The following is a 24321-nucleotide window of genomic DNA, read 5'->3' as shown; positions in this document are numbered from 1 at the left end:
AAGAAGAATACTGAGAAAGATATTTGGTCCAATACAAGAACAAGATGCAACATGGAGAACTCCAATTTATTTTGAATCAATGTCCTGCTTGGTGATGTGGACATAAGCAGATATCAACGAATTAGATAGCTGAGACACATAAGAAGAATGGAATACGATAGAAGTGCAAAAATCCTTACAGAATGGAAACCAACAGAGAAAAGACCTCGTAAAAGATGGTTGGACGACGTGAAGTATGATGAGGGCGATGGACGCGTGAAAGACTGGTGAATGGCGTAGAATTGTTGAGGAGGCCAAAACCCACCAAGGGTTGTAGAGCATTAAGAAGATTCTAAATAAATAAATTTAAAATAATTAATTTTAGGTTATCTTTTTTGTAACGGACATTTTCTTATTTTTAAAACCGGTCAATGTTGCCAATCAAATCAATAAATGTTCCTAAAGCTGTTTTAACTTTACAAGTTACTTTTTATTTTAGTAATTGCATTAATAATTACTAAATAAATAATTGAAATCAACCAAATGACGTTATTAATAATTCAATAAAGTTGAAATCGATTATTTTCTTTATAACCTTACATTTGCGTATTTTGAATCCGGTTATTGCTACCAACCCAAATCAAAAAATTCCTTAAATAAACCTAACTTTTCTATGAAAATTCGCTTTTTAATTTTCGTTATTTTTTGTTTAAACTATTTAAATGAAGTCGATTTAATCATTACGAAATTAATTTCTTTTAATAATCTTTAATTATCGAAAATTAAAAATCATAATAACGAAATCTAGTGACTTTCTTTGACCGTTTTGACATGTGTTTTTCTGTGGCGCAGATACACACTAGTTCTGGCGCCTCGTTGATTGCATTCGTTTGCTAGCACAGTTATTTTTTGATGGTCTAAAACCGGTGGTGTTGATCGTTTCCGGTTTTTTGTTCAACGATTAGAAAATGTCGAACATCAACCTCGACAAGGAGACATTTTTTCGCCGGCTACGCAAGTTACACACAGCCTGGCTAAAATCCGACGGCGAGAATGGATTTTCGAAGACCGATTGCCTCGTTACTGCCGTTGGCGTCGACGAAGAGCTCGTTTACAGCAAATCGGGCTCTTTGCAAGTTTGGCTTTTGGGATACGAATTAACAGATACTATTACTGTGTTGACAGAGACCAATATTTACTTTTTATGTAGTAAGAAAAAAATTAATTTCTTGAGGCAAGCCGAGAATAATAAAGAAGAAAATTCGATTGGGATTAAGTTACTTATAAGGGATAGAAACGATAAAGATGAAGCGAATTTTAAAACGCTTATTAGTGCTATTAAGGAAAGTCGGAAAGGAAAAACTTTAGGTAAATTCAGTTTTATTATTTTTTAGGTTAGGTAAAAATTTTAGGAAAAATTCAAGAATAATGCGGAAAAGTGTAGAACATACTGAAAAAGCACATTAAAGTTTAGATGTGGCGTCACAAGCAATGTTAACCATGCATTTTCCTACTAAACTGGTCAACACCTAACCTACAAATTGTTTATTTTATAGCCACACACAAAATCAATCTGAAAAACTTAAAAGTAAAGTTATTTTCACTAAACTAGGTGAGATTACAATATATATTTACTAATGAAACACCTTGTTTTTCTTAGGCTTTACTGACTACCTGTCGTTAGATAGACTGTACGTCAATAGACTCTGTGTTAATACTAGAACTAACACTAGGTCACTTCTAGGTCTAGTGTTAGTTCTAGTTTTACACTAACACTATCACTAGGTCTTGTGTCAGTTCTAGTGACAGTGTTACTGTAAAACTAGAACTAACATTAGAACTAGAAAGTATGTACTATAAGAATGTTACTAGTTCTAGATCTAGTGTTAGTTTTAGTTCTAGAACTAACACTAGAACTAGAAAGTATGTACTATAAGAATGTTACTAGTTCTTGATCTAATGTTAGTTTTAGTTCTAGAACTAACACTACACCTAGAACTAGAAAGTATGTACTATTAGAATGTTACTAGTTCTAGATCTAGTGTTAGTTTTAGTTCTAGAACTAACACTAGACCTAGAACTAGAAAGTATGTAATATAAGAATGTTACTAGTTCTAGATCTAATGTTAGTTTTAGTTCTAGTACTAACACTAGACCTAGAACTAGAAACATTCGGGTTTAGCCATCTTAAAAGACGTGTGGCTAAACCCGAATGTTACTAGTTCTAGATCTAGAGTTAGTTTTAGTTCTAGAACTAAAACTAGAAGGCAAGATTTAGCTGTGCGTCTTCAGACTAAATATAGTTCTAGTTCTAATTGTGATTCAGTACTAGATTGTTGAATATTTTTATTGAACTAACACTAGATCTAGGAACTAGAAATATTCGGGTTTAGCCGTTTTAAAGAACGTGGGGCTAAATCCGAATATTTCTAGTTTTCGGTCTAGTATTGGTTCTAGTTTTGCACTAGAACTAACACAAGACCTAGAACTAGAATCATTCGGGTTTAGCCATCTGGAGAGTTAGTGATATTAGTAGTTAGTAGGTGATATTCACGTGTTAATAACTCACAAAAACACTATTTTTGTGAAAATGTTGTGAATTTTATTTCTAATGTTTAAGTATGTTAGGTTTGGTGTCGAAAACAGACACTATTAACTAAAAAATTATCTTTATATTCACCAATTGTGCTAACCGTTCATTACAATCACTTTTTATTGAAAAAATGTTGTGAATTTTGATTATATTACTTAAAGATGTTATATTAGGCATCAAAATCAAACATTTTGAAATAAAAACGTTGTTTCAACGTCATTAACAACTATCACTATTTTTGTGAAATCTTTGTGAATTTTAATTTTTTAATATTTATAAATGATGTTTAAAAACGAACATTTTTGGTAAAAAAATATGTTGCTAGGTGATAACTTTAACCTAAACTTAACGTTAACTAGTAATAACTTTAATGTTAACCTCAACTATCTTTGACAATGTTTGACATATAACCTCCATTACTAACATAACCTACATTTAAATGTATGTAGTGAAATAATCTAAGTACGTCCATATCTTGATTCATACCATTTTTAAGCGATGACTTACTACCAACTCTCGTGGTTTCTACTATAGATTGTTATATAGTTTTATTGAACTAAAAGTGAAACTAACACTAGACCTAAGCTAGAATCATTCGGGTTTAGCCATCTTGAGAGACGTGGCTAAATCCGAATGTTTCTAGTTTTCGGTCTAGTATTAGTTCATGTTTTACACTCTTGAAAGACGTGCGGCTAAACCCGAATGTTTATAGGTCTAGGTCTTGTGTTCTAGTGATAGTGTAAAACTAGCACTAACACTACAACTAGACCTAGAAAGTATCGGGTTTAGCCGTGCGTCTGAAGACTGTTTCTAGTTCTAGGTTTAGTGTTAGTTCTAGTTTTAGTTCAATAAAAATATGCAACATAGTGATATGTTATGCTAACTAGCGCTATCTCCTAGAGCACTGCACGAGTACGTACAGAATCGCGTGAATATGACTACGAATACTCGTCAGACGATTTATACCATTATCTCGTGTGTACTTATACGCATCACACGTTTCTGTACTCACATCAGCGAGTACAACAGTAATCGGCATCGTTTAGAGTCGGTATCGGCGGTATGCTGACGGAATTTACAGTTCTGTCACAGGCTATATGTATGTGGCTCCCTACTAGCACTATTTTTATGAAAATTTGCATATAATAATAATAAATGCCTTCATTAATAAGTTGCAAAAAGAAGAAAAAATAATAATAATACATTCTTAGGAAATAGACTTATTTTCTGGACGAAGTTCAGTTCGGTTATTAACCAACTGCTCTTCCACTTTATCCAGAATATATAGAAAGATATCACTCAACAGAAGAATAGTTTCAGTAAATAGTCTTCAGTCAGTAGGTAGTATTGTAATCTCCAAACACTTAGTAGTGTTTTGGCAGCAATATATAGTCTTCTGAAAGCATTAAATAGTCTTTGCCAACAATATCTAGCTTTCTCCAAGAAATTAGTAGTCTTTCCAACAATATTTAGCATTCTGAAAGTAGAATAGTCTTTTGGAAACAGTATCTTGTCTTCTCAAGCAGATAATAGTTGCTCCCAGCAGTATTTAGTCTTCTCCAAGCAGGTTGTAATCTTTTCTAGTAGTATATAGCGCTCTGAAAGCAGTAAGTACTCTTATGGAAGCAGTATCTCGTCTTTCCAATCAGTTTTAGTTGTTTGACAGTACTATCTAGTCTTTTCCAAACAGATTGTAATCTTTTCCACCAGTATCTAACATTTTGGAAGCAGTAGGAACCTTTTTTGGAGAGCATCTCTTCTTTCCAACTAGTTATTAGTCTTTTCCAGCAGTATCTAACATTCTGGAAGCAGTAGGTAGCTTTTTATAAAGCATATTTCTTTTCTAAACAATTATATAGTATTCCGCCTGTCCAAGTAGGTTAAAACCTTTAACAGCAGTGTTTAGCGTTCTGGAAGCAATAGGTATTATTTTTAAAACGGTATCTAGCCTTTTCCAAGTAAGTTGTGGTCTTTTTGTGCAGTATCTAGGATTTTAGAAGCAGTAGGTAACTTTTTGAAATAGTATTTCCTCTTTCCGAGTAGTGTTTAGTCTTTTACTAGCAGTATTTAATCTTCTGATAGCAATAATTACTCTTTTGCCAACAGTATCTAGCATTCAAACCTAAAAAACAACCGTATTTCAACCGAAAATATGCGTTTTAACCAAATGTGCTGCGAAAATATGGTTAGCGACATTTGAGAAATTCGCACTGGTTTAAATGTTAATTAACCTAACTCAAAGTGCCCTCCTCTAAAAAGATATGTCGCATCTGGGTGACAAAGAATCGAATGTTGTAGTATATAGCAATTTTTAAATCTGTAATGGAAGGAACACAGGAAGATATCACTCAACAGAGGAATAGCTTTAGTAAATAGTCTTCAGCCAGTAGTATTGTAATCTCCAAGCACTTAGTAGTGTTGTAGCAGCAGTATGTAGTCTTCTGAAAGCATTAAATAGTCTTTGCCAACAATATCTAGCTTTCTCTAAGCAATTAGTAGTCTTTCCAACAATATTTAGCATTCTGAAAGTAGTTAATACTCTTTTGAAAACGGTATTTTGTCTTTCCAAGCAAATAATAGTTTCTCCCAGCAGTATTTAGTCTTCTCCAAGCAGGTTGTAATTTTTTCTAGTAGTATATACCCCTCTGAAAGCAGTCAGTAGTCTTATGGAAGCAGTATCTTGTCTTTCCCGTCAATTTTAGTTGTTTGGCAGTACTACCTAGTCTTCTCCAAGCAGATCTTCTTTCCAAGTAGTTATTAGTCTGTTCTAGTAGTATTTAGCATTCTGGCTGCATTTGGAAGCTTTTTGGGAAGCATATCTCTTTTCCAAACAATTATTAAAGTCTTTAAAAGCAATAAGTAGTCTTGGAAGCAGTATTCCGCCTGTCCAAGTAGGTCAAAACCTTTAATAGCAGTGTTTAGCGTTCTGGAAGTAGCAATAGCTATTATTTTGAAAACATCATCCAGTCTTTTCCAAGTAAGTTGTGGTCTTTTTCTGCAGTATCTAGCTTTTAGAAGCAATAGGTAACTTTTTGAATTAATATTTCCTCTTTCCAAGCAGTTTTTAGTCTTTTACTAGCAGCATTTAATCTTCTGATAGCAATAATTAGTCTTTTGCCAACAGTATGTAGCATTCACGAACCAATAAGTTAAAGAGTTTAAATGCTGCGAAAATATATGGTTACCACGGTCGATGACGTCACAAAAAGTGACGCCACGTCGAAACTTTAAAGTGATTTTTCCGTAAATTTTACACTTTTCCATACTTTTTTTTATTTGTAACGGCTTACTTGAATGATCTCCTGTCGATTAAAAAAAAATTGTCGTTTTTTAAGCGACATGATGATTCTTGAATTATATCAAATATTTAAATTCTTGATTCTTTAGGCACATTTACAAAAGAAAACTATCCTGGAGAATTTATGGACTCGTGGAGGGCTGCTTTAAAAAAAGAAGAATTTAATGTGGTTGATGTTTCTTCTGCTGTAGCTTATGTAATGTGTCCAAAAGAAGAAACGGAAATCGTCACGATAAAGAAAGCTTGTAACGTCTCTGTGGATGTATTTACAAAATATTTAAAGGATCAAATAATGGAAATTATTGATTCCGACAAAAAAGTAAAACATAGCAAATTGGCGGAAGGTGTCGAACAAGCTATAACCGATAAAAAATACGTTTCTGGAATAGACGTAAACCAAGTGGATATGTGTTACCCTGCTATAATCCAATCTGGGGGGAATTATAATTTTAAGTTTAGCGTTTTGAGTGATAAAAATAATTTACATTTTGGGGCGATTACTTGCTCCTTAGGGGCGAGATACAAAAGTTACTGTTCAAATGTAATTCGCACATTGTTGGTAAATCCTTCTGATGAGGTTCAAAACAATTACAATTTTTTATTAAACCTCGAAGAAGAAGTATTAAAAAAGTTAACAAACGGAACGAAATTATGCGATGTTTACGAATCAGGTTTAGCTTACGTTAAAAAAGAAAAACCGAATCTTGTTGAGAATCTAACTAAAAATTTCGGTTTTGCAATGGGAATTGAATTCAAAGAAAATTCCTTAACAATCGGTCCAAAAGCGACTGCAATCGCACGAAAAGGAATGGTATTTAACATCAACATGGGATTTAGTAATTTACAAAACAAAGATGCACAAGATAAAGAAGGAAAAATTTACGCTTTATTTATCGGTGATACCGTAATGGTTAACGATGATCAACCCGCTACTTTATTAACGGTATCTAAGAAAAAAATAAAAAATATCGGAATTTTCCTTAAAGACGATTCCGAAGAAGAAGAGAACGACGAAGAAAAAGAAAACGCCCCAAAACCAGAAATTTTACGCCGTGGGCAACGAACCGCTGTAATTGAATCGAAATTGCGTTCTGAGCAAACATCCGAAGAGAAACGAAAGGAACACCAAAAAGAATTAGCAAACGCTTTAAATGAGAAAGCAAAAGAGCGACTTGCAAAACAAGGTGGTGCGAAAGATGTTGAAAAAGTTCGGAAAAACACGGTTTCTTATAAAAACACAAATCAAATGCCGAGAGTTTCGGAAGTCAAAGAATTAAAGTTATATGTCGATCAAAAATATGAAACGGTTATTTTGCCGATTTATGGGCTTCCGGTTCCATTTCATATTTCAACAATTAAAAATATCTCGCAGTCTGTTGAGGGTGATTACACTTATCTACGTATTAATTTCTTCCATCCTGGTTCTACAATGGGAAAGAACGAGGGCGGTACTTATCAACAACCAGATGCTACCTTTTTAAAAGAGGTTACATATAGAAGTACTAATACTAAAGAACCTGGAGAAATTTCGCCTCCATCTTCAAATTTAAATACAGCATTCCGATTGATTAAAGAGGTAAGAAATTAAACAAAATTATTTAAAAACAAGAAAATATTACCATAGGAAAATGACTATAGATTTTTAATTAAATTTTAAGGTCTCTTGAATTTTTTTCTACTTTATTTAGGATAATGTGTGGGTGTTATTATTATTATTACTGCTAGGCTGAGGGGAGTGCCCTCTCTCGTCACCGCGACCTATAAGATCTATTGTAACTTAAGCCCTCCAAACGTTTAGGGCAAATGGAGGTCCTTGATGAATCTTAGTATTGCCAAGGATTTGTTCGTTTATGTCGGTAGGTGTCAGGCTTACTTTACCGAAAATGTAAAGTCCCTAGATTTACAAAGTACCGCGGTTCATGAAGCCTGTTTTCGAGCCAAAATGGCGGTTTGACAGCTTGTCACTGCACCTCACCACTTATTTACAAAAATATTGCCGTCTTGTTGCCTTTGGAGTTGCAAAAATGGCAGTAAGAAGGATTTTCGACTCTTCAAAGTACCACGAGAAAAAAGAAAGGAAATTTGGCGTAATGTTTTGGTTTGTAGTTTTAAATTACCCACTTGACTTTCGAGCGAAAATGGCGTCAAACCGCGGTACTTTGTAAATCTAGGGACTTTAACCGAAAATGTAAAGTCCCTAGATTTACAAAGTACCGCGGTTCATGACGCCTGTTTTCGAGCCAAAATGGCGGTTTGACAACTTGTCACCGCATCTCACCCCTTATTTATCAAAATATTGCCGTCTTGTTGCCTTTGGAATTGCAAAAATAGCAGTAAGAAGGGCTTTCGATTCTTAAGAGTACCACGAGAAAAAAGAAAGGAGTTTTGGCGTAATGTTATCAATAGAACGACATAGTTTTAAATTTCCCGCTTGACTTTCGAGCCAAAATGGCGGCAAACCGCGGTACTTTGTAAATCTAGGGACTTTACGAAAATGTTGTCTTGGGCGACCTCTTGCGACGCATTCACATAGTATATGTTCAGCTCAGTTCAGCTGTTTCTGACTCGTCACAAAGTCGACATGTTTGATCCTCAGCTTGTCCAATGTGGAAGAGATGGTATTTTAGGGGCGTATGGCTGGCCAGGAAACCTGAGAGCGACCTTAGATCCCCTTTATTGAGGCATAAAACCTCTTTGGTTTTGTTTTATGACGGAGTTATCATACTCTTCGCTTCTCTGTGACCTGGAAGTTCTTTCCACCTATTGTCTTAACAATTTTGTTATCAAAAAAGAATTTTTTTTTGGAATAACATTTTGCAATACGTCCCTTAAAAGGGCTTAGAATAGACTTTATCATATTGGCGTTAATGAAACTGTATTATAACAAAAATACAAAAATGTAAAAACGTAATTATTTACAAAACAACGTTAAGGAATAATAAATATAACTTTCAGCATTATTTAGTATGACAATGTTCAAAACAGTACTTAGGATGTAGGCCAATATCGCACTTTATACATATAAAATTAAACTTTTTGTACAATATTTACATCGTCGATCTGTCTCATAGAACTGAATTAAATGACCAATGTTATCATAACGGATTGCCAGCAATGGCTTAGATACAGAAGTTTTTCTTCCTAACTTCCCAGCATCATATGATATCAAAAAGCTAAGGGCTATGTATCGCCGAAATGCCAGTAATGAAGAACAGTTTATATTATTAAGTTTCAAATTCTTCATAAGGAGCCAAGCATTAAGAACTGATCATCTCACAGAAATAAATAGATTGGCCAATACCACTTTCTAAGTCTCATTCGCGTTCTGCATACTGCAACAAGTTCATCTAATTTATCCAGCCCACCCATTCTTTTATTATAGCTTGTTAGCATTTCGGGCTGCTCTATAAGACCTACTTTCTTTACACCACTGTGTACTGCTGGATACAGATTTTCCTTGAAAGTTTGTAGCCATGGTAACCACTCTGTTATCTTTCCATTGAACAAGTAATACTTCATCACTTCCCATAAACCGGTATATACCTCTGCACAGTGATGGGCGCTGGGTAAATATCTGACGGGTAGGTATTTATAAAATGGGTATTTATCCGGGTATGTACCCCGACCCAGGGTAAATATCCAAACAGTACGTATAAAAGTGACACAAGTAAAAATATATCAAATTCCGAAAAAATGAAGAGGAAGATGATGAAATGGACGTTGAAGACGAGGAATTGTTAACAATCGAAGACTTATTACCATCAGACGAATCTGATGTAATTTAGATTAGATCAAGTCATTATGATTATTATCATCAAGCCATTGTTGGACATGGGCCTCCTCCCCTATTCTGTTACATTCGATTCTATTCTGAATATTCTATTGTTGAAGTTTGCCACAATCTTGACCACATTATTAGCGCCAGTTCTTCTTCATAGGTCTTCATTTCAGTCTGCGTTACTTTGAGCCTCCTGGCAGTGGCTACCGTTAATGTTAATGTTTCGGAGCCGTACGTCATAAGCGGAAACACGCATTGATTGAAAGCCTTTCTTTTCAAATATACAGTGTGCACCCATTCGACCTGCGGATAGACGCATTAGCAACAGTTGGGCGATTGTAAGTGGGCGGAGCTTGCGCTCTCAGATATATCGAAAGCTTTAAAGGTTTGAGAACGGGTGGTTTTTGTTAAGGTCGTTTTATCAATTGTTTTCACTAACAAAAAAAAATGTAAAAAAGAAGGTTTTATTCTTTACATATTTTTTTTAATTAAAAAGAAATAAATCCCTCGAACACTGTACTAACAATTTTCTTAGTTATGAGCATCAGATCATGTCACTGCAAAAAATTTTATAGCAACAAATTTTCATCACAACTTCATACTAATAAAGAAACACATGAAAAGCCGAAATGAAAAAAATAACTGCTCATTTATTTAATAAATGCTCAAATAACCCAACCGGTTGTAAAAATTCTGTCGGACGTTAGCAAATACATCCGGTGTAATTGTATTGCTTATTTCAATAATTTTTGCTTGTAACTCCTCTAAATTTGCTGGACGGTCATCTCCATATCCGTAAATCAAATTATTTAAAAAGGGCCACAAAAAATAATCGTTGGGGGCTAATCAGGGGATCGTGCTGGCCATTTAATAGGACCTGAATTACCTATCCACTATTTTGAAGTCATATTTAAAAAATTTTCCACGTTACGGGTATTATGAGCCGGACAGCCATCTTGCTGAAACCAGAGATTTCAAAGTTAATCATGTAATTTTAGGTTTGGGTGACTATAAGAATTTTTATCAAAGCTACGAAGAATGCCAGAAAATTTGATTTTTTGTTAAAATAAAAATTTATTTCCTTTACAACCTGTAAAAATTTCATTTTTAAAAAAATTTGAAAAGATAAATTTCCAACTTGTATGAAATCGCTTTGTACCGCCCTCCGTGCAAGTGTCTGTCTTCGTCGCACTTCGAGGTTCGTGTGGTTACTGCGACCTGCGGATAGGGCTTTTCAATGTGTTAGACAAGGCATCGAATTGCATACGATTTTAATGAGTTAGATAAAGAGACACATATCAACTCCAATCGGCCCGATAAGTAAACGTAGTATATCTGTCCTGTGTTAACTAATAGAAGCCTTATTGTCGTCCTTTTTCCACTTACGTTAAACGTATCCGCAGCTCACCGGCGTGCACTCTGTATAAGAATATCGCTCTTGAAGATATCTCTAAGTTTCCCGTAGGCTGTCCATGCGAGTGTAATCCGTCTTCTGTTTAGTTCACTTATTTGATTATCTCCATACACGAACCTCATGGCCAAGATGAGGTGTCAACCCTCTCAATCTCATTATCCCCAATGTTGATGTTAGACTTGGGAACAAGATTTGTCATAAATTTTGATTTCTTTACGTTAATATGTAACCCGATTCTTGCACACACCTCCTTTAAGTCGTTCACCATTAGTTTCATCTCTCCAAGGCTATCCAAAATAAGAACTATATCGTCCGCGTAGCATAAATTACTTAGGTATTTGCCATTAATGTTTATGCCTTCTTGGGTCCAATCCAGTTGTTTAAATGCATTCTCCAGGACTGTGATGAACAATTTGGGTTCAACATTGTATCGCCTTGTTTTACTCACAATCAGTAATTCTAGGCAGTTTTACCGTCAGTGTAGCATTCTTGTAGATGTTGTAAACAAGTTTGGTGTATCGATAATCGACTCTGCATTCTTGAAGTGCTTGCAAAACTGCCATCAACTCAGTTTAAATTTAAATTTTATAAATACCTCTAAATACCCATCATGGGTAAATACTCTCGGGTATATATCCAGGAAATTTATCCTTGAAAATAAATACCCGGGTATTTAACAACACTGCCTCTGCCATGATTTATTCCAAAACCTCGTATTGGGGAAAGGACATCCTTCTGTTCGATTTGGGCGTATTGTGCCTGTTGCACATATTTTTATCTCCTTCGGATAACAAAATAAACCACCACTGGTAAAATAATTATCAAAATAGACCTTATACCCTTCATTTTCTCCAATACCAACTTTATTTATTAGGTCTAAAACGACATTTCCTCCAAGTCCAAACCTATTTTCGTTTCTTTTAGTGCCTTTTCCTGAATATACATAAAAGCTTACCATATATCCTTGACTTGTACGCGAAGACACAAGTTTACCTTTCATGTATTGCTTCGCGTAATGTTTGCCGCAATAAGGTATTATACTTTCATCTATTTTTCTTCCAGTCCACCATATATTTCAATAAATGGTTTTAATTTATACAATCTATTTTCAAAATTATTGTGAGTGTTAGCGTTGAAGTGTATATTTCGTAGAATTGTTTCAAATCTAGTTAGTCGTATACCAGCTTGTAACATTTTTGGCACATCACCTTGGCTCTTCGACAGCATTCGTTTGTTCGGGTATTTGGCATATTCAGATAGTAACATACCGCCTAAGACTCCATACAATTCATCAATGGTTACATGGACATTATTGTTTTTTTATTTGGCGTAGATGTTTGTTTGGTCCAAAATATTTTTGATTACAGCATCATCAAAAAATAATTTGAAATAATCCAATGGATATTTTGCTTGGCGGTTTCTTTGGAATGTGTCTTGGGGTCGCATGAGACGTTGCAAAACACAATGGTTATTTGCTCTTCTTTTGCCGCTTTTGATTATTTTGATGTTGAAGATCTTCCTCATCAAAATCGTCATCAGATCCATGAAACTCAACATCACATTGTTGTTTCACCTACATGTTCTTCATCAGATTTATCACTAACCATCTCCGTTTCGGCTTCCTGGTCATCAGGTATTTATGAATAAGCCTTGCCTTGTTCGAATCCTGTGTGGTTTTCCAGATACTGCGGGTAACTCAAAACCAACTGGCTTACTAGATATATTTAGCTAATGGCTCACTTAGGAAGTGACAGCTTGATTTTCTGTCAGTCCCCAGCTCCACTCTAAGCTAAAGTTCTTATTGTGTTAAAGTTTTAGTTGTCCTTATTGCAGGGTGTCTACTTTTGAGCCTGGTGGATAACACCGTATGCGTGTAGTTGTGGATTGGAAGTTGTTTATTGTCCAATATTTTTTGGTATTCTCGGGCCAACGAATCCTGTCTTTCAGCTTGGGCGGTGGAATATCGCTAAGTGCAGGAAGCCAGTGATTGTTCTCATGGCGTTTAGTACACTCTTATCTTAGTCTTTTCATGGTATTGATTGGTTCTGACAGTTCTTTTCCCATTTTTACAAAGGGTATATTGTTTGTGTTGTCACTTTCTAATGTCTATTAATGAGGGTTTGTTTCAGTAATTGTTAACACGCCACAGTTTGCACCTATGAATGTTGTCATACGCTTTCTTCAAATCGATAAATCCTTTGAGCGACGATTTCCACTGAAGTGGTTATGCGTATAAATAGAATTTGTGTTTATGGGGTAGGTAGAGAGAATCGACATGAATTGTTCCTCTCCAGCTGTTTGGTTGACAAAAAAATCACAATTGTGTTTCTGACACTGGGTCTTCGTCTGCTTTGAGGTGTGCATTGTCATGCAACAACCTGATTAATTTCATCAACTTTTCTCTTCGTTTCTGTTGAATAGCTTCTTGTAGTTTTTCGACAGTTTGACAATAAATGTCGCTGTGATTGTCGTTTTCATACTTTGAGAATGATTTGATCGGAACTAACAGTGTGCGGCTGTAATTGCACACGTTGTACTGAACCTAAGACAATGACAATAGCCGTCAATGCAATACATATACGCATCTAACATGCGTGCAAGTTTCAACCTGATCGAAGCGACATAGGCGGTGTGCCGCGCAAATGTACTGTTGGAACCAGGCATCAGCAGTGTCTTTAGGGAAACATAGCAACCACGCTTATTCGCTTCCTGAATCGTTTGCGCGAGAATTCTGTCATTTTGGCAGTTGAATATTTGCTCAATCGTGAATAATTTATCATCAGTGAAAAAGATGTCTTTTAGCTCCGCCGGAGAGAAGCGTTTTAGAAGTTTGCGACATCTCTAAGTGGCCTTCATCTGTTCTGGCAATGTGTCAGTTTTCATCGTGATGCTACGAAGCCGCCAAATATGTTTGACGATTCTGTGCATGGATTCATGGCTAATATTCAACTGTTTAGCCATTTTTTTGAGACTCCTCTTGGAATTTTGGCGAATTTTGTCTTGGACACTCTTGTCAGTGATGGAAGTCATGGCAGTGTTTAGTCTTTCACTTCTGGGACAATCCTCGATACTGCCAGTCTCCCAATAACGACGGATTGTGCATTGCCTAGCGCAGCCTCAAAATCATTGAGAACATACAAAGCAATCCTTTGGATTTCTGGAGTGTCTTTAGTAACAATAACGAACATGGCAAAGTTAGGCTCCCGGACTTTTATGACATCCTGTATGAGGAACCACAAGTGGTAAAATATTTAAAGCTCAAACGATTAACATGGGCAGAGTATGTCCAAAGGATGCTGAATAATAGAGTACCAAAGAAGCCACTACAAGAACATCCTGGAGGTAGGAAACTGGTTGTCAAAGCCAGAAGATGATGGGAGAATGAGGTGCGGTAGAATGCCAGAAACTACAAATGTTTCAACTGCAAACTGGAAAAGATTGTCAGAAGACGAAGATGGATGGAAGAGGAAAATTGAGGATGCCAATGTTAGAATTCGGCTGTAGCGCCATTGGATGGACGGATGAACCTTTTATACAGCATTGCACAGACCATTCAATCAAAAATAAATTAAAAATATTTAAAAATGTTACGAAAATGTAAAATAAATTATGGATTAATTTAGACTCAACATGTCATTGTAAATTGACTATTGATATTTTTAAGTAAATAAGTAATTTCAATGTAAACAAAATTAATCTATCAAAATAAGATTATGTTTAATCTTTATTTTTTCTGATTTTGTTTTAGGTTCAACGTAAATTTAAAACGCGCGAAGCTGAAGAACGCGAAAAAGAAGATTTAGTGAAACAAGACACTTTAATTCTCTCTCAAAATAAAGGCAATCCAAAATTAAAAGATCTGTACATCCGTCCGAACATAGTAACGAAACGTATGACCGGATCGTTAGAGGCTCATACGAACGGTTTTCGTTACACATCGGTTCGCGGTGATAAAGTAGACATCCTTTACAATAACATCAAAAATGCCTTCTTTCAACCTTGCGATGGTGAAATGATAATTTTATTACATTTCCATCTAAAACACGCTATTATGTTTGGTAAAAAGAAACATGTTGACGTCCAATTCTATACAGAAGTGGGTGAGATTACAACTGATTTAGGAAAACACCAGCATATGCATGATCGAGACGATTTGGCAGCCGAACAATCTGAAAGAGAACTAAGACACAAATTAAAAACGGCTTTTAAAAGTTTTTGCGAGAAAGTTGAAAGTATGACAAAATCAGAAATCGAATTTGATACCCCGTTTCGAGAATTAGGTTTTCCAGGAGCACCTTTTCGTTCTACCGTATTATTACAACCGACTTCCGGTTGTTTGGTTACTTTAACAGAGTGGCCACCTTTTGTTATCACGTTAGAAGACGTCGAATTGGTTCATTTTGAAAGGGTACAGTTTCATTTGAAGAATTTCGATATGGTGTTTGTATTTAAAGATTATCATAGAAGAACGGCGATGGTTAATGCGATTCCCATGAATATGTTGGATCATGTTAAGGAATGGTTAAATTCGTGCGATATTCGATACTCGGAAGGCGTACAATCATTGAATTGGGCGAAAATTATGAAAACGATTACTGATGATCCGGATGGATTTTTTGAAAGTGGCGGTTGGACCTTTTTGGACCCAGAAACTGACGATGAAGAAGAAGCTCAAGATGAACAAACCGAAGATGAAGATGAAGTGTATGAGCCTTCTGATGTTGAGAGTGGTTCAGAAGAATCTGATGAAGATTCGGAATATTCTGAGGGTGATACTGAAAGTGATAGTGCTTCTGAGGAGGATTTAGGTTCGGATGAGGAGTCTGGGAAAGATTGGTCTGATTTAGAAAGAGAAGCTGAAGAGGAAGATAGAGAAAGAAATCGTTATGATGAACAAGATACCACTAATCCCAGAGGTGTTAAAAAACCTGATAGATATGCGGATCGGCATAAAAGTAAACACGACAAGCATAAATTAAATAAATCTCATGATAAACATAGATCTTCTGATAAACATCATCGAAGTTCGAATGATAAACATAGATCGTCTAAACATTCCTCATCGCCGAATAAGAATTCTTCGTCTTCGCGACATGGTTCTAGTTCGAAACATAATAGTAGCCATGATAGGCATTCAAAGAAGAGTTCCCCAGGTAAACATAAGAGTTCTCACCATAATGATAGAAAAAGAAGTAGAGATGATGATAGCGAAGACAGACACAAGTCAAAAAAATCGAGAAAGTAAATTAAGGGAAAAGACGACCATGTCTTTTTTTTTGTATGTTATTTTTAATTATTGCTGTAAGAATTAAGATAAATGAACTTACTTTCTTTTTTCACATATATTATGGCTGTTTCATTGTAACTTTTATTGTAAAAGCAGGATTACTTAAAAGAAAACGGTTGAATATCGAAATTATCCTCTCAGTTTATAACCTAAATCGGTATTTATTTAATGTTACGTTTAGCGTTTTTAATTGAAGTATCAAAAAGTGTTTCTTTTTCTTATTGTCACTACTCGTTTATGTGTTAATTTTGTTTTTCCATCGTTAAAGAAAGTAAAATTAGATTTTCACTTAAATTTTTGAGTTTTTTAATTTTAGTATCTTTAAATACACCATATTAAATATTTTTTCAAAAATAAATTTTTATTTTAGTTCAACACTGTCATACATTGCAAATATCCCAAGAATTTTTACAAACAGTTAAATTAATCTATTATTTTTTGTTGTAGAAAAGTAACCAATAATAAATAAATAGAAATTTAACCTTTAAGTTCGCAATTGGCAATAGAAACGATCCTCGGACAAAAGATGGCGTTAGTTAAAAGTTATTGAACTTAAAATTTATATTCCCAAGTTCATTATTAACTTTTTTGTATTAAAACCATGTAACTTGACTAGAACAACTACAACTAGAATTAGCACTAAATGTTAAGGATGACGCATCCATAATTTCATTCCCTGTGGATAAGTATCCTACATAACATAACCAATTTACTATATGCTGTTGACTTTTTCCCATTAAATTATTAAAACGCTTTTATTTAACCAAAGGTAACCAAAGAGTTATCAATATCAAATATAATAAGAAACTAAGAATAAATTTGTTATAGGATGTAATATAATGATACACCTGAATATTTCTTACATAAACTTTAAACTACTTTATTAATATTTTCGTGTTACAAATTACTATGACTCTAGTTTTCTTGTTCGTAACCGCCATAATCGTTTTTACCATATATATACTATCTTCTATATCGCTGACTAAGGCAGCAAAAGAGTGTAAACACTAGAGTGCAGATATATATATATCTGTCTTTGTCGTACCCCCGTCGACTCAAGAGACATGTGTGAACACGTGATGAGTACGCTTTTATCTTATTGGACGGTGAATTAAAAATTAATAGCAGCTGATGACCTTGATGTTTATAAATCAACAAATAAATGTTTGACATAAACATAACCTAAAATCTAAATATTTAGTTATGTATATTATAGGTTTCATGTGTATAATAACATAATTATTAACATATTTTAGGACTAAGCAATTTAAAATGTAATTGTTATTTGTTAAGAAAGTGAAGCAAATGTGTTAAAAGTAAAATAAAAAAGAAAAAGAGTAGTGGAGATATTTTTGGGTCCTAAAAATTGGTTGAGCAGGTAGAAGGAAAGGTCTCAGTGTAATAAAAAAGAATTCAAAGTCCTCCTTTTCTTGAAACATTTTTCTTTATAAACATTTAGAGTACATATACTCTAATTTATTTGATGCATCAGTGATAATTTATAGTTAAAGTAAACCATCTATAATAATAATTGCATTTTAAAGCTGCATAAAATACGCGCGAAACACTTCAAACTCTTTAAAATTTACGATTCGCGCTAGCGCTTTCGCGACACGGGGGTACGACAAAGACAAAACATATATCATTCCGTCTTCTTTTGATGGAAACGCTCGCCACTCATTGCTTAGATAGGGAGTCAGCGATATAGAAGATAGTATATATATGGTTTTTACCTACACCTTGTTACTTGTTGAAAAGTGTTATTCTTAGTTCCTAGTTACCAACCGCTTACAATAAAAAATCACTATATTATAACAAAATTTAAACGATATCGACGACTATCGTAAATTAACTAAATTCTATATGGAAGAAGTGCTTGAATATCAATCGAATCCCTTTTCAAGAGCCTAATTCTAAATACATATCTAAACACATTCTAAATGTCTAAATTATAAGACATTTTACCCATTTCACTAACTGAGGAGGAAATATTCAACAAACCCATAAACTTCCAATTGTTAGATTATTTAACAAAAAAACAATACCAACATGCGCAATTGAACTGACACCAGAAGAAAACACAAAAGACATATACAATACCAAATCCATTTTTGAATGCATAATTAGCGTTGAACCGAAACATACCACATCGATAGCATATGTTAGGAATTTGGTCATATAGCTTCAAACAATCGAAATGTGTTAAATGTGAGAAAAATCATTAATTAAAAGCTGCATGAAGGATAAAAAAGATACACAAAGATGTGCTAATTGCGGCGATAATCATCTGGCGAATTATAGAGGTTGTACGGTTCATCAAAATATGCAGCAACGAAGTGCACCTACTCAAAATGCAAATATGAATTCTCAAAGAAATAATGATCATACCACCACAAAATTTACAAATTTTAAAACAACAAAACATTCAACACCAAAATGTTCTTCATACCTCACATCCACAATTACAGATACCATAATCAAACTTCTAAAAGACCTCCTTACACCAGTTATAACACAAATTCAACAATTCGTCGCAAATTCTCTATTTTCCAATTTTATCAATTGATAACAATAACAGCTGAACCATACAAGAAATCACCGTTCTGAACTGGAACATGAATGGACTAAACTAAAGAATCAAGGAACGGAAATCATGGAATTTCTCTATCGTCATAACATTCAAAAAGCATGTATTACTGAAACATGTTTAAAGCAAGGTGAAAGATGGATACTAGGATACCACGTATACGTACATCTAAAACAAGAATAAGTAAAAGAGGAATTCAACATGATTACACCAAAAGACTTAGTGAAAAGTTCACTAAAATTTAAAAAACTGAATTAGCATCAAAACGGAGTTAAAGCATATCCTGACATAAATATATCAAGCACAAAAGAAGACAAAATTTAACCTCGATAAACTTAAACAATCAGAAATAGAGAAAATACTCAAAGAAAAATGTAGTGAAACACCAACTGAATTAGAGGGGAGTCGAAAACATTTGGCACACTTTCAAAACAACAATTACAGCCATACAAACAGAAAAATTACAAGACAGTGTAGGAATTATAAAAAATCATAGATGTCAGAAAAAATTTTAGAACTGATGGACACTCGAAGATCTCAAAAAAATCAAAATGAAGCATATCAGGAAAGTGAAAGGAGACTTACTAAGAAAACATAACCACTTCAATACATACAAAAATGTAAACGAAGTCACAAATATGCATGAAAGATTCACTACAATGACTCTAATAGATGATAATAATCAGATAGTAACTAGTCCAGAAGATCTCTCTTTGATGACGAAAGAACAGAACCGCAGATGAATGCAACCCAAGAAATAATACTTGACATGGTAATATCAGAAGTTACAAAAGCGGTTAACACGCCAAAGACACGAAAAACCCCAGGTCCAGACGAAATATATGTAGAAATGATAAATCTTATAAATTTAATGAAGAAAACCTTCAGACATTAACACTGCTAATTAATAAAATATATAGCACGGGAACCTTCCCAGAAGACTGGCTCAGATCAACTTTTGACCCCATACCCAAGAAAAATAAAGCAAATAGATCCTCACAGTTTAAGTTAATCAGTCTAATAAGTCACGCGAGACTTGGTATAAAGGAAGCACTGTTTGCCTTTCAGATACAGCTACAAAAGTGTCGAGATCAACGCAAAGACATGTTGCTCTGCTTTAATGCTTCATAATTTTTCAATATGTCCTCGAAAATATTGAGGAAGTCAGAGAATATGAATCAGAGTCAACAGAGAATATGTAACCAACTTAAAGCACGCAGATGACACAGTCATTATTGCAGAAAATGCTGAGGGATTGCAACGACTTTTGTTACAACGTGACAAGGGAAGGAGATACTCTAGAGTTAAAAATTAATATAAACAAACTAAATTAATGGTAAGAACCAGATAGAACTCGTACACAGATTCCAGTATCTCGCTTACAGATGATAACAGATGATCTTGACCACGAGATTGAAGTGCGAGCTCGTATAGAATATGCAAGATTCGCTTTTCTAAGAATGAAGATATTCCTAGCAAATTCTACCTCGTCACTAGATATTCAATATCGACTTGTGAAAACGTACATCTATTCACTACTGTTATATGGAGTGGAAGCATAGAGTCTTGGAATTAATGGTATGAGGCGGATAAAACTTTTTGAAATGTGGGTTTTCCGAAGAATGTTGAAGATCGCTTGGGAGGAGCACGTTACCAATGATGAGGTCTTAAGAAAGATGGAAACTGACAGAGAACTCTTAAATATGATAAAATCCCGGAAAACAAGTTATCTAGGGCATATTTATAGAGGGAAAAAATACAACATGAAGCTTGAAAGAAATAGGGGGCCAGGGAGGAGAAAATGCTAGTAGTTGAAGAATGTAAGGGACAGGTGACCTTAAGAAGAGGAGTGAAATAGTAACACATTATGCCTTAGGACAGAAAAACATCCACGTCCGACTTAAAAGAAAACTACCACAAGATTTATTCACCAATAGTATACATAAGCAGCGTAAATTATAGTAAGTAACTGTAAATATTGTTAATGTTGACCTAAACTTACTAATATTAAAAAAAATAAAAACATAACCTCAAACTTTGACACAAACGTCAAAATGAAATAAATCACCATGGTAACGGCATGTCAAAAACTTTTAAACAAAGAATGATTTTATTCACAACATTTTCGTACACTTTTCTGCCGATGTAATAAGAAATAAAACTAAAACTAGAAATTTTAGCAAAATGAGTTAAATAAATTTTTTTTAATGAAACGTCAAAAAGTGTCACTTGAAAAAGACGCGTAGGAGGTAGCGCCATCTAGTGAAATTTATAAACATTAATTAATTTTTTTATAATAACTTTTTATTAAATTTTTGTTATATTAACGCTTAATTAAATCGAAAATTATCGATTTTTTTTTAAATATAAACATAGTTTTTATTAAATTTTTATGAATTATTTTAAATTTATTAATTAAATTTTTTTTGTTACCCCCATCTCGTAGTTATTCTCCATATTTATCGTAATAATAAATTTTTGACATTTAGAGAAATTTCGTAACAAAAATTATGAATTTTTACAAAAAAAAGGCGCGATTCATCCAAAAGAAACGTTTAAAGACATTTTTGAACATCCTAACGTTTGCTTAAACCGATTTTAGACGACACGCAACGATTTTTATCTCGGAATGAAGTTTCAGACATAACCTAACTTTTTTATGTCAATTTAAAAATATTTGTAAGTTGATTTATTTTACATAAAATTTAATTTAATCGCCATTTGAATCATCATTTTAGATTATTTCCGCGTCAAAGACGTACAGTCTTACCTAAAATTTCTAGTTTTTGGACGAGTTAAATAATCCTTGAAAAAGTTAGGTTAGGTTGCGAAACATGTACAACACAATTTTTACAACGCAATAACAACTAATTAGTTAAAACTAGCTAATATACGAAAACAATTTTGAATATTTATTTAATTTAAATATTGTTATTTGAAACAGCTATCCAACAAAAGATGGCGCTGGTGCAAAATTAATAAGTAATTTATTTGTTAATCTATTTATTTTAAAATTACTTATTTAGGTCGTAATATATTAAACATAAGTTTTTATTAAACATTTTTTTTCAAATTATTATTTAAAAATAACATTTTAAAAGAAAAAGATAAGTAGTACCAACAATAAAATCCATAAATAACTACTTCAATCATATGATTTTGACGTTTAAAATATAAACACTCTCCAAATGGTAACTCAAGAAATGCATCCAAAAGAAACTGAAAATAACGGTGAGGAAAATACGATTGAAGATGAAGAAATGGATGAGGATTACGAAGATATGACGGAAGAAGGTACGAAATCTTTCTTATTAATGAATGAGTGATTAATAACTTAATTTCGTTTTAAGAGTTTAATTCGATAAATAGTCAATTGGATGAGTTAAGCTCGGCGTTGGATGATATGGAGCAAAAAAACGATGATATCCATGCCCAGTTGTTAGAATTACTTGAAGCTAATCGAGCTGTTAGAAAGCAAATGCAAGAACAGACTGGAACTACAAAGGATAGTAGTAAAAATGAATAGAAATATGTTAAATTTTGGTGTGTTTGTAGTTTATAGCCTTAATCATTCCTACTGCGTTTTTCAACAGTATTTTATTTGTTATAAATGTGTTGTTGATTGAATTAAAATATATTTTAAAGAATATTTAATGTTGACAGATTCATCAAGACATTTTTAAAAACATTTTCATTAATTTTCGTAATAATCACAACATTATCTTTTTCATTTTTATTATGATCTAAAATTAATTGGCCCCTTGTTTCATATCCATGTAATTCTACAGTTGCATGAAATGACTTGGTTAATTGAAGACATGCAGTGTTCACAAAAGCAGCTGCTAAAAATGCATCACAAGGTAACCAATATTCAAAATCTTTTTTATGGGTATAAATATTCCTTTCAGCTTCTGTTAAAAGTTGAATTGGCCTTAAATTAATCTTTCCAAATACGTTCCATCTCCAATCAAACGTTATTTTGGGTTTTAGACAAGTTTCCCAGGGTAATATCGTGATGGGACATTTTGAATCATTTAAAACTATATGAGCAGCTTCTGGATCAACGTGAAAATTATATTCCGCAGTTTTCGTTATATTTCCAATGGCTAAATTAAAAAATTTAATTGATTTAATTTGTTTAAATCATTTTCTAACCTTTGTAATTTCCACCCATTATTAAAATTTCATGAAGTAATTCTGTAAAATCGGGAAATAACTAGGAAATTGTTAATGCTGGGTTTGTTAATGGTCCTAAAACCATTAAAGAAACATCTCCATTTAATTTTTTCGCAATTGAATACATCCCAATTGGACTTGGTTCGGATTTAATTAAATCTAAATTGGGTTCCACATCAACTGAAAGATCCCCAAAACCATCATTACCATGAAAATTTGTTTTTAATTTGGCGTGTTTTATTAATTCATCTTTAACTCCTCGATAAACAGGGATCTACGAAAATATGTTTATACATAAAACTAAATTTACTATCAAAGTTTACATCTGTGCGTTTTGTTATTTGTAAAAGTCTCATGACGTTTATGCAAACGTTTTCAATCGAAGTGTTTCCCATACTACAGCAAATGGCTTCGATTTTAACCAGTTTTTCTTGGTCTGCTTTTAGAAGTATTAAAAGAGCTAGGGCATCGTCGGTGCCGACGTCACAATCTAATATTATACGCTTCATTTTGTTCAAATTGTAACTGTTTAATGGAGCACTTGAATAAAACTGAATTCAGAAACGTTCGCTACATTCTCTCAAGGACTTTCATTATTACTTCTATCAAAACAAACACCTAATCTTAAGTGCTATAAAATAATTTTGTGATAATAAATATTCTGACAATGTGGCTGAGGAACGTAGTTTTATTTGCATAAAAAAATAGGTTAATTTTATTTTATTAAAATTATTTAATTAATTTAGAATGCTAATATAATTTCTTAATACAGTAAAACTTCGATATAATGAAACTTGTTAGAACGGATTCGCTTAAATTGTATTTTAGACTGTCTTGAAAGAAAATCCATTGGCAGAAAACGTTTTTCTGTCGAAAACTTCATTTTTGTAACGCTCTCGGTGCGTTAAAGTACATTTCCAATCGGCGCATGATAACTCCCATATTTATCAATGGATCAAAAAAAAATTCTTTTAGTTAGTATCATCTTACTCTAGGAATGTACGTAGCCGTTTTTCGATGTATCTAAAGTTGTCTGTTTTTATGCATGTTTTGGTATAATTCAAGAATCATCATGTCGCTTAAAAATCGACAATTTTCGAGTGAAATACGGTTGTTTCTAGGTTTTCGCCGCAAAACGACTAAAATGTCGTTGTTTACCATCTACAAACTAAAGATAATCTAAAATCTATACCTGAAGTTCCTGAATAC

The 24321-nt window shown here is 33.6% G+C and overlaps 3 protein-coding genes across 3 annotated transcripts; 2 read left to right on the top strand and 1 right to left on the bottom strand.

Moving 5' to 3' along the window:
- Positions 1-793: 793 nt before the first annotated feature.
- On the top strand, positions 794-16643 carry LOC111417205 (SPT16 homolog, facilitates chromatin remodeling subunit dre4). Its single transcript, XM_071197000.1, has 3 exons — positions 794-1347; positions 5960-7446; positions 14811-16643. Exons 1-3 carry the CDS (start codon positions 948-950, stop codon positions 16305-16307), a joined length of 3384 nt encoding a protein of 1127 aa, XP_071053101.1. The 5' UTR covers positions 794-947; the 3' UTR covers positions 16308-16643.
- A 5437-nt stretch (positions 16644-22080) lies between these two features.
- On the top strand, positions 22081-22585 carry LOC111420676 (bublin coiled-coil protein). Its single transcript, XM_023053719.2, has 2 exons — positions 22081-22230; positions 22287-22585. The coding sequence occupies exons 1-2, from the start codon at positions 22125-22127 to the stop codon at positions 22460-22462; spliced, it is 282 nt and encodes a 93-aa protein (XP_022909487.1). The 5' UTR covers positions 22081-22124; the 3' UTR covers positions 22463-22585.
- LOC111420674 (nucleoside hydrolase-like) lies at positions 22515-23715 on the bottom strand. Its single transcript, XM_023053718.2, is given in 3 exon segments — positions 22515-23042; positions 23092-23386; positions 23436-23715. Coding segments are annotated over 3 exon segments (948 nt in total). The 5' UTR covers positions 23622-23715; the 3' UTR covers positions 22515-22575.
- Between the last annotated feature and the right edge of the window lie 606 nt (positions 23716-24321).

This window comes from Onthophagus taurus, chromosome 6, assembly GCF_036711975.1.
Source record: "Onthophagus taurus isolate NC chromosome 6, IU_Otau_3.0, whole genome shotgun sequence".
Classification (NCBI taxonomy): domain Eukaryota; kingdom Metazoa; phylum Arthropoda; class Insecta; order Coleoptera; family Scarabaeidae; genus Onthophagus; species Onthophagus taurus.
The sequence above is the reverse complement of the archived record's forward strand: the minus strand, read 5'-3'. Positions and strand labels throughout refer to the sequence as shown.